Source organism: Mus musculus, chromosome 2, assembly GCF_000001635.26.
Source record: "Mus musculus strain C57BL/6J chromosome 2, GRCm38.p6 C57BL/6J".
Taxonomy (NCBI): Eukaryota; Metazoa; Chordata; class Mammalia; order Rodentia; family Muridae; genus Mus; species Mus musculus.
The window spans coordinates 6,652,192-6,664,200 of NC_000068.7; the positions used below are offsets into that span (position 1 = coordinate 6,652,192).

General features: G+C 40.4%; 1 protein-coding gene across 53 annotated transcripts in view; it reads right to left on the reverse strand.

Moving 5' to 3' along the window:
* Positions 1 to 12,009, reverse strand: part of Celf2 (CUGBP, Elav-like family member 2) — an 856,648-nt gene that overhangs the window by 112,498 nt on the left and 732,141 nt on the right. For all 53 annotated transcript variants that reach the window (NM_001110231.1, NM_001110232.1, NM_001160292.1 and 50 more), the window contains one exon: positions 11,924 to 12,006. In NM_001110231.1, the coding sequence (NP_001103701.1) occupies positions 11,924 to 12,006 (83 nt within the window). The remainder of the gene's footprint in view (positions 1 to 11,923; positions 12,007 to 12,009) is intronic.

Sequence of the window (12,009 nt, forward strand, 5' to 3'; positions counted from 1 at the left end):
CTGTTCCCTTAACTTTGCTGTCTTGTCTGGCCGCAGTGGGAGAAGTGCCTAGCTCTGCAGAGACTTGACGTGCCAAGGTGGGGAGATATCCAGGGGGTGGGCTTCTAGTCTCTCAGAGGAGAAGGGGAAGGATGAGCGGGAAGAGATTGAGAAGGGGGAAGCGATTGGGATGTAAAGTGAATAAACAAACAGGTCAGCAAGCAAATAAAGACATCACGAAATTTTCAGGAGAATGAATGGAACTTGACAATATAATCCTGTGTGAGGTAGCCCAGACCCAGAAAGACACATATGGTATGTACTTGCTCATAATTGGACATTAGCTGTAAAGGGCAGAATAACCATGCTACAATCCAGACCCAAAGAAACTGGGTAATTAGGAGAGCCTAACGGAGAATGTGTGAATCTCTCAGAAGGGAAACAAAACAGTCATCATAGGTGGATGGAGAGAGGGAACTGGGAGGGAGACAGGGTAAAGAGGGGTATAGGAATGGTGACCAGGTATGGGAAGAAGGTGGAGGGGGGGGTAAGACAGGGCTGGGAGTGAGAATGGAAATTGGTGGGGGACATCTTTGGGACTAGCTGAAGACCTGGGATGAGGGGAGGTCATGGGAAGTCTATGGGGCTGACCCTAGCTGAGATTCCTACCAGCAGGAGATAGAGGGAATGAAGTGGCCACCTCCTGTAGCCAGGCAGGACTGCCAGTGGAAGGAGGAGGGCATCAATCCACCCACAAAACCTTCAGCCCAAAGTTTGTCCTGCCTACAAATCACAGGGATAAAGATGGAACAGGGCTGAGGAAATGGCTGACCAGTGACTGGCCTACCATGAGATCCATCACAGCAGAAAGCCAAATCCTGACATTATTAATGATATTCTGTTATGCTTGCAGACAGGTTTCTTAGTATGGCTGTCTCCTGAGAGGCTTCATTCAGTGGTGAGTGGAAACAAATGCAGAGAGACTCATTGCCAGGCATTGGGCAGAGCTTGGAGAGTCTTGTAGAAGAGTGGGAGATAGTGATATAGAGGGGTATGAACACAAATAGACCAACTGTCAACTAATCTGGGCCCATTGGGGGTTCACAAACTGAACCACCAACCAAAGACCATGCAGGGGCTGAGCCTAGTCCCCCCCCCACCCCCTGTTTGTAACAGATGTGCAGCATGGACTTCAAGCATGTCCCCTATCAATTGGACCTCATTGGTCATATTGGGTCATAGAAGAGGTGCCTATTCCTGCTGGAACTGGATGCCTCAGGGTGGTGTTGGTGCCCAGGGGGAGCTTTCCCCTCTCTGAGGATAGGGGGAGGGATTTGTGAGGGTAGGACTGGGAGGAGAGGAGGGAGGAGGGATGTGACTGGATGTAATATGAATAAAAAAAATTATGGGAAGAAGACCAACCAGGCAATTCAATGTGTATTTTGTGAAGCTGCAGACAAAGTTAAGACACAGTGTTAGAGCTTCCATATGGGCAATCGATCAGGAGTATGACTGCAATTGTTTTTACTCATGTTCCTGTGTATAGGTATGTATAAGGGTTTGTTTATGTGTAAGTGCAAGTGTATGTGTGCATGTCTGCAGAGGCTTGGGGCTGACGACAGTCATCTTTCCTTGATTGTTTACCTTATTCACGGAGGAGGCAGTATCTCTAATTGAACTCAGAGCTCACTGCCTGGGCTAGTCTGGGTAACCAGATGGTTCTTGGCATACTGTCTCTGACTGTCTCTTGGAACTGCATGCAGCCTGCCACGTCTACATTTACGTGAGTGCTAGGGATTGGAGCTCTCTAGTCCCCATGCTAGCACAGCAAGTGCTTTACCCACGAAGCCATCTTCCCGGTCTTCTAGCCATGGTTTTTATTACTGTGCTGTGTTGTTTCTGCAAGTCATGTTTCCCTCTCTTTAAAATACTCTGTCTAAATCCACTTACAGGGCACTGATACTAGAGCCTAACAGTCTCTAGTTGTTACTGCTTTGCTAGAGGAGGCCAGAGAAATTAATTAATCTTTGACACTTCAATGTTGCCAGTTTAACAAGGTGAATGCTATTGATACACACCTGAAACATCTTTAGAAAGGATAACAAAAAATAACCCCATAGACCTATTACAGATGACTCATTTGTCCTCAGCAGCGTTAGACGAGAATCAGACAGATACAAGGAGCCCACTAATAATTCAAACCTGATTAGGTTAAACATCCCATCCTTTCTAGCCTAACCCAAGGATGTAAACAAGGGACTAAACACTTGACAGAGTTCATTCTCTTTCCCTTTCTTTCTGCGTCTGGATGGAAAGCTGTAAGTGCTGAGCTACCTGTAAGTTCTTAGGCGGGAAAGGGAGCAGGTGCCGGGAGAATTTCCAAGTGAAGAGTGAAGCTCTGAGTCACCCAGATCGTTTTTACATAAAGTACTCTCCAAATACTAACCAATAACTGAGGGAAGTCAAGTCACACAGATGTAGGCTTCCCCCCTCACTAAGCAGGACATGATTACAGACAAAGTATAGAAAGCAGAGTACAACTGTTTAGGGCTGGGAAAACATCCTTAGAATCAGCTAGTCCAGAGCCTTGATTTTGCAAGTGAAGAAGGAAAGAATTTCCACAAATGCTTTAAAGCGTTAGTGGAGGGAGCAATGGTGCAGGCATATGTGTGTCAAGTCCTCATAGGAATCAGTGATAGAACAATGGAGAAGATGAAAGAGTATTTGCAGACTCCCACACATACTGTTCAGTGTTTCTCATATCAATGACTGTGACAGCTGTAACAGCATTTTGAAACACTGTTCTATTATAAAAACATTTTTATAGTTTATGTCATACTGCTAATGAGGCTTTCTGAGCACCTATGTGCAATGCCATCCACGGGGAAATCACACAGAGAAATCCCATGAAGTCCCTTCTGTCTCCCCTCGGGAGTGACCTATGGCCTTCTCTGCACTAAGCAGACCTAGGCGAGCAGTGCGCTTCTAAGTTTTCTTTGGATTCTGATGCCAGGATCTTCTATTCTCCACTTCTTGGTAGATGAGGAAGAACTCTGGTGTTCTTAGGAGAACACTCTCCACACTTACCCATGTTATACTTTTATTTATTTTGGAAGCCTCAAGTTTGTGGCTACGAACTGTCAAGCCTGCTTCAACTGGACATAAGTTTCTTACCACTGAAGGATTAATGTTCTGCCACTATTCAGGCAAATTCTTATGAAAATCTCATACTAAAGTGACAGAATTTGGAGAATTATCTGGCTTTATTTCAAAATTTCTATCTTTGACCCTGAAAGCCCTTATTGTCTCTTTCTTTACAGTTCCATGGAGACCTTTAATTAAATTCATAGATGTTTTCCTCTATGCTTTTCCTTTAAAGTTTTATCAACCTTTTGGGATCTAAGGTCTTAAAAGTAAACTCAGCATTCCAAGTTTACTCTTGAGCAATTGTAGGCAAATGGTGATGTCTCAAATCTGTTACTTTAACTTGCCATTGTGTCATTCTCCCAGTCAGTCACAAAGCATTGTGTCATTCTCCCAGTCAGTCACAAAGCATAATCAAATCATAATCGCTTTCAAAGAATGAAAAGAGCAATTATGAAAAGCTGACCGGAAACCAGTGCTAGGGCATTCACACAAATTATCTCACGAAGCCCCATAAGAATCCTATGATTTCAGCATGCCACTGAGATGACATTTGCTAAATAAAATAGAAACCCCTTCTACAGAATTCACTTCTTTGTTTCTAAGGTGGTGTAGATGAATCTCTATTTTTATCCTGCGCTGCTGGCATTTTCCACTTTTTATCAGTAAGGAACACTCAACTTTGTCCTGTACACATCCTTGTAGTGAACAGGCCATGTTTGAAAGTATCCTGTTTTTCATGTCATTTCATCAGAGCCATATACAATAACTGTCAGTGAAAGCTTCTAAGAGTTGATAGACAGCCAGCCCAAAGCAACCAAACTTAATACTGCCTGGAATGAGTATTTTCCCCATGGTCCTTAAATTTATTTATTTAATTACATGTATGAATGTTTTGCCTATGTATCTGTGTACTTTATGTGTGCCTGGTGCCCACAAAGGTGAGAAGGCATTGGATCCCTTGTAGATGGAGCTATAGGCAGTTGTGAACCACCTTGTAGGTGCTGAGGATAGAACACTGTCCTCAGGAATTATAGCCAGTACTCTCAACTATAAAGTCATGCCTCCAGCCTTCACGGTCTTTATTAAAATCTTCCCAGGTCTCTGGGATCTGTCAGGGACTACAGACTGGTAACAATTTGGCTAAGGTTTCTTTCCAGCCTCTAACTTTTTTCCCTCTAAAGCCATAAACTTGGAACAATGTGATATACTCGACTGGACCCTGCAATCTCACCTGGTGTAGCTCCCAGGGTTAAGAAGGGACTTTTGCATCTAGGGGACTCCTATGAAGCCACATCTTAGAAGACTTCGTTATAGTCTTCAGTTACCTTAAAGAAAATCAAAGACTACAGGGCCCCCAATGGAGGAGCTAGAGAAAGTACCCAAGGAGCTAAAGGGATCTGCAACCCTATAGGTGGAACAACATTATGAACTAACCACTACCTCAGAGCTCTTGACTCTAGCTGCATATGTATCAAAAGATGGCCTAGTCGGCCATCACTGGAAAGAGAGGCCCATTGGACTTGCAAACTGTATATGCCTCAGTACAGGGGAACGCCAGGGCCAAAAAAATGGGAATGGGTGGGTAGGGAAGTGGGGGGGGGGAGGGTATGGGGGACTTTTTGGATAGCATTGGAAATGTAAATGAGGAAAATACGTAATAAAAAAATTAATTCTATAAAAAAAAAAAAAGAAAATCAAAGACCTTACTTTTTAGTTAGCTTGTATTTCTAAGCATTATATCAAAATAATAGCAACAACCAGGGCATAGCTCTTTCTAGGCAGTCCTATGAAGACAAATACTTTAATTCTAGTTAAACGTTGCAAATGTAAAACTACAGAAGGCAAACAAACAAACAACTCTGGTTTATATATTCCATAGAAAATATACTTTCTGTGCTGGGTGGCTGCCTACAAGAGTTCATGCCTACAGAAGCTACCAAGTAGAAACAATGACTTGTAAGATCAGATTACAGATTATAGGAATTTCACAGGCAACATGCCACTTAGTGTCCAACATGCCACTTAGTGTCTGAGTATTCTTTTAAGGTGAAAGGCAGGGATCATGAGTATTTAGTAGCAGCTCTTAAATATTCTCTTACAATGTTTGGTGTATCCGCCAAGACTCTCACTGAACTGTAAGGACTGTCACTGCACTGAGGAGCTAAGACAATGATGAGGACTAAGACAAGTGACTACAATGAAGCAACTAAGAATAAGTTGGCTGGCAGAATAAGAGAGTAGGACTTTCAATTTAATATTCCTGCATTTACTTGACTCATCTCTTTATAGCTGTTTAAGACTGTACATGAATATAAGATTTGTATATGCAGAATAAGCCAAATTACCATTTATCTATCTATATATATAGATAGATATAGAGATATATAGATATAGATAGATAGATAGAGAGAGAGAGAGAGCGAGTGCTATGCACTAACGTAAATCTATATTTATCTGTATTAGAACTTGAAAATACTTGACTACTTTAGAAATACTGGAATAAATAAGATTAGCCTATTATTTGTAAATCAAATTTCTTATAGCTACTTCTTGAAGTTTTACTTAGTATAAACACGGTGCAATCATTTTCTTCTTATTCAGTTATGAAGGGCAATGGTAATATTCTGTATTCCCAGGTATCCAGAATAGTACCTTGAAGACAATAAAAATGAACTATTTGTTCAATGAATGAATACATATTTTATATTACACATGGCACAGAATTTCGGAGATGCAAACCTACTTATGCAGATGTTTTGGCTATTCTTTTCATAAATTTAAATAAAGGATAACTGAGAAGAAATTTACTCAAGTTGGTTTAGTTAAACATTAATTTAAATAGTGTGATTTATTTGGGGGGTCATAATTCCATGATATAAAAATAGAAAGAGTTGGGAAATAGAAGGAGACAGAAATAATGATGATGAGAAAGGTAAAATTATATCCATGGCTCTGAAAACAAGGCATTATTAAATACACACTAATGACTAGCAGAAATGCTTTAAGGAAAAATGAGTGACTCAAAATAGGTTACTATGGGCAAAGTGAATTTGGTCCCAGGGAGATTGCAGTATTTCTGCAGAAAATACTAAACCCTAGCATCCCACTGTTAAGGACATGAAAATAATTCTATAGATAGCTTAGTCAAATTCCACTTGGGATAAGCTGCCTACCCATGTGGGTAAATTCTTCCTCCAGGGCAGTCAGGGAGGGCCCACTCACGTCGTATGAGTGGACATACCTGTTGCAGGAGGTCATTTTATTTTCAGCCTCTTCCTAGTTTATCAGGACCATTTGTTTTTATAACTCAAATCTATATGTAGTCCTTGCTCACATTGCATAAGGTACTATAAAACACCTTTTACTATGTATTTACCAAAATGGAGTGCTATAAACAAGTGTTCTCTTAGGCAGTATCTCCTTAATATAAATTGCATTTAATAAAACTGGTAGCCATTCTAAAAAGGAAAGGATAAGGCATATTCATAAAAATGTCTGAAAGAAATTTGCAATTAATATTTTACAAGACAGTTAGATTTCAGATTTCTCTTTACTGTTCAGGTTTAAGAGCTTTCTTAAAATTGTATTCTCATATATTACAACCTTAATGAAATGAGTTTGTAAAGAGAATGCTCTACTGATAGAGCTGTGGATTTCAATCTGAAAGTCTTGCTGACAAAGACAGTGTGCTAAGACCTTGAGAAAAGTGGCTCATGGCACAGTGCTATCACTTGCATGAGGATATCTTGCTCTAATGTCTGATCACTGAAAAGATCTTAGGAGTTTTTCTGCACCTCAGACTACTTTTTTTTTAAAGCCTACACTCTTTTTTTAAAAAATTACGTATTTTCTTCATTTACATTTCAAATGCTATCCCAAAAGTCCCCCATACCACCCCCCCAACTCCCCTACCCACCTGCTCCCATTTCTTGGCCCTGGTACTCCTCTGTACTGAGGCATATAAAGTTTGCACGACCAAGGGGCCTCTCTTCCCCGAGGGTATCATCCTGAATGAGGTAACCCAATCACTAAAGAACTCACATGATATGTACTCACTAAGTGGATATTTGCCCAGAAACTTAGAATACCCAAGATACAAGATACAATTTGCAAAACACATGAAACTCAAGAAGAACGAAGATCAAAGTGTGGGCACTTTGCCCCTTCTTAGAATTGGGAACAAAACACCCATGGAAGGAGTTACAGATACAAAGTTTGGAGCTGAGACAAAAGGATGCACCATCTAGAGACTGTCACACTCAGGGATCCATCCCATAATCAGCGTCCAAACACTGACACCATTGCATACACCAGCAAGATTTTGCTGAAAGGACCCTGATATAGCTGTCTCTTGTGAGGAGGCTATGCTGGGGCCTGGCAAACACAGAAGTGGATGCTCACAGTCAGCTATTGGATAGATCACAGGGCCCCCAATGGAGGAGCTAGAGAAAGCACCCAAGGAGCTGAAGGGGTCTGCAACCCTATAGGTGGAACAACAATATGAACTAACCAGTACCCCGGGAACTCGTGTTTTTAGCTGCATATGTAGCAGAGGATGGCCTAGTCGGCCTCAGACTTCTTAATTTTTTTTTTAATTGAGCTAAATAAGGGAGATAAGTGAAAACAAAGGCATGTAGCCCAGCTGCTGTCCTGAGAACCCCCTCTTGAATACACAGTGGTGGACGCTGACACTCCTCTGATGATGCCATCTGTGCTAGCTGTAGCTGTCTGGAAGGAGACTGTGGAGAGTGGGCACACACTGTAACCCAGGCTCTGGGGAGGCTAAGGCACATACATTTGAGACCAGTTTGGGTTGCACTAGTTTTTGCCTCAACAAGGAAAGAAAGGACACTATATTTTTTGTTTATGTTTATTTTTGAGATTATAATTAAATTACAATGCTTCTCCCTTCCCTTTCCTCCCTCTTAAACCTCCCATGTACCCCTCCCTGCTTTCCTTGGGACATTTTTTTTTTAATATGACTTATATATTGTCTGTGTGTGTGGTACTGGGCAAAGCTTTGTACCTATGAGGCTAAAACTCTGTGTTTGGGATATATTATATTATCCTGAAAGGAAGCATTCTTTAAACCAAACCTAGTGTGTCACACCTTTGGATCAGAGGCAACCAGAGTATTTTTAAGAACATAAATGGCATAGGAATACAAAAGTCAATGAAATACTGCTGCTGGAAATGCAATGGCTCATTAGGTGACCTAGTCTATGCACATAGGGCTATAATATTCTCCTTCAGACCATAAGCATTCTACTTACTAGGGACCTCAATTGTGTGTGTATAATTTCCATATTTTGTCAGAAGTAGAAAAGCACTAATGCATGGATCAAGTGTGTATTAGCTGTCTACTGTCCTCCAGCTAGACCAAGAGGCCTCATCAGGTTTGATCCTGGTTATTTCTATATAGTACGTGGGACACAACAGTTGCTCAGTAACTAGTAGTTTGTTATTAGCTTTCTTGTTACACATTTCTCAGAACGGGCTGAAGATATACACTTGGGTTACCAAAAACAATTCCCCAATTCTTCACTTCAGTCACATCCTACTTAAGAGCACACACATCTTGACATATAGACAGACGTTCCTATTGGTTTCCTTCCCTCCTTACAAACCAAGTTTTTTGTTTCTTTCAAGATGGGAAAATGGTGCACAAGACCAAAAGGGAATCTTGAACATTAATCAATCCCACTGTAGAATAAAAATTCCTTAGGATATAAAACATGAACTGTACAAGAAAGAAAAAGCATACATTTGATCTTGTTATAAACTGAAAGTTTTAGACACTTTAGGAAAAAGGCAGCAAGTAATGGACTTTCTCCACAGTCAAGTCACAGCCAGAGAAGACGCAGTGTCAGCTGATCATGTGCTTTTCTTTGTCCCTTTAATTTTTATTCATAAAGAAACTGAAGGCATATGGCAAAGTGCATCATTAATTTCTTATTAATTTTATAATATGAAGGCAACCAGTTAAATAGTAGTGCTACAACTTTAAATTACTGAACTCACTGGGTATTTAATGAGAGCTTTAGCACAGCAGGGTTTCTGCTAAATTAAGTCGTGCCTTCACATCGCAGTGGGAAAACAGGTGTATATTGGTTTAGAATTATGGAAATGTTGACTAATTCTAAGGCTTGTAATCAAACAGCAAGGTACCCTGTAATAATTTTTCTTCAAGAATATGCATTAATCTTTTATGTCTGGTCCCGTTTCTTCCTACCTACCAAAGGCTTACAACAGAAAGGCAACTACTTTCATGTCTTCCCTGCAGCTGTTAAGGGTGGCATTTGTAAGACACAGCTACACATAAATGTAAGATGTGAGATTTTTATCCCCATCGACCAGGAGCAATGTAGCAAACGTATGTACTGTGGAGACCTTTGAATCTTACTAATCATATCTGACTTGTCAAATTTTCCCTTAACCTGCTTCAAGCAACTGAACCTATGAAACTGAGATGGAAAAAAGAAAAATATTCCACTAATTGTATTTTCCAACTCTTAGTTTATTTACTTTAAAATTTAAGAGTATCTTTATTTTATGTGCATGGGCATCTTGCTTGCATGTATATTTGTGTACCATGTGCCTAGTTCTTACAAAGGAGGCCAGAAAACAGCATCAGACCCCCTGGGAAAGCTACCTGTGGGTGCTGGGAATTGAACCCTTGTCCTTTGGCCAAAGCAGTAAGTGTTCTTAACTGCTGAAAGATTTATCTTGTCTCTCCCACAATTCCCAAATTATTGTCCTTAATTACAGGTTTCCAAAGTCTCCATTCCTGAATTTTACATTCAGAATTTTAGGAGAAAAGAACATACACTATGTGAAAAACATACAGAAGGACTACTTGTCTTTAAGAAGCAGAGCTAGGATGTCCCCAACCCCAAGAGCAGTTGTCGGTACTTCTCATTCATATTCCCCCAGGGCTCTAGGAAATTATACTTATCAAATATTACTGCCATGGAAATGGGAAAACACCACCAGCCTTATATTTTCTGTCCTGTGTCAATACAAAGCCATAAACTGGACAATAAAATATTGACATGTGGTCAGCTGGCTTTATCACCAAATTCTGGGTTTCTAAAAAACACCTTTGCACAGGAAGACAACAAAGTGAGAACTCAGCTTCTACTCAAGGGCTGTGGTCCAATGAACCAAATTATACGGCATCTAACTGCACTCCTCATATAGTAAAGAACAGTTCATGACTAAAAACAATTTTTAAAGCATCAGGAAGGGATTTTGTGTGCTAATTATTGTAAACCATTCATTTGTATAAGCAGGAAAACAAAAATAATTTGAATTAGAGTATAGACAGAAAAAGTTAATTTTCTTCTTTCTTTGTCCAAGGCAATAGATATTTGGCTACAGCTTTCTAGAATGATATTGGAAAACTCACCTCAAGAATGAAGCTTAATTCCTATTACTTTTTAAGTCAATGATGAAAGATTTAGCAAAAGCCATTCTACTACAAATGACTTTGGGAGTCCCGGGAGGAAGCCCCACAGAAGGGTCATCCTGTCACCACACTCTTGCTTTTTATTCGATTTGCTCAGATGAAAAAGAGAAAAGCCAAGTGGGATGGCTGAACACCTGTGTTCATTAATTTATTATCTTGGTGACTGAGAAGTTACTATTTTGGTGGAGTGTGATGACACTTGCCTGCAAGCTCAGCACTTATCCATAAGTTAGAGGTCAGCAAGCACATTAGACCTCGTCTCAGAAGTCCATCTACCTCAAATGGAACTTGTATTTTGAAAATCTTTTGCTGAGTATCTTTCTACTACAGACATTGTAAGTTTTCTATGGGCCTAAGTTGAATTACACAAATTCTAACTTTCGGGGAAGCCAGAGGCTAAAGTACTTATATGTACCCATATATGTAATTGATGCGCATGATTTATGTATGTGTCCAGTACAGCAAGTAACCACACACCGAAATGATACCCTGTAATATCATGGACATTTTATCCTTCTTTTCTTCTTACCAAAAGACATTTGAATAACAGCACAGGACCTTGAATATTTACCACAGGTCCTTTATTATAACTAACACACATCATTATGCTATTAAATTAACTCACCACTGACATTGAGGTAAATGCAGAAAATATACCAAGTAAACAACAAAGGGAAATGCGTAGTACCATGTAATATATAAAAACCCCACAAAGTCTGATCAAGCTGATGAAAGTGTTGCATGTAATGTGAGTTCATTTCTAATGAGTTACTGGGAGGGGGGCGAGAACCAGCACCGCTAGCTTCCTGTGCTCCGTTCTGCATGTTCCAACATGAAGGAAGGCGCACTAAAACACTGGCTTTGTTAACCACCATTGACTGTTTAGAAGTCATTAGGAGCTTTAACATTATGTCTATACAGAGTGCATTTTGTCCTTTAAATGAAAATCTAAAGACGGAAATTGAAAAGGGGATCCTGGGGAGTAAAAGCTTTCCCTTTTCCATTTGCTTTACTTGTATGTGGGGGCCCCACCCTTAAAATCTCAACCCACCCAATACTCTCTTGGCAGCTGCTGTAGCCAGCAGGGTCCCTCTGATTTTCTAACCAGGGGATATGCTATTTGAGAGTCCTTCCCATCAGTGCTAATGCCAGCCCTTTTTTGTGGGCTGGCCAGCTAGTCTGGCTACTGCAGGGAACAGAGGGGCCAGCGTGTACTCCTTAAAAGACCAAAGTCATTTTTGGCACTAAGAACCCATAACTAGAACCTTTAGTTGAAAGGACCATTTTCAAGCAATAAAGTGATTTTGGTACAAAAGTAAACCGACTCACCCCAGGTAAAGTTTTAATATTGTGCAGTGCATTCTGGGCCTCAAGTGCAGCTTTTCTTGTATAAAATGTTACGAAACAACAACCTA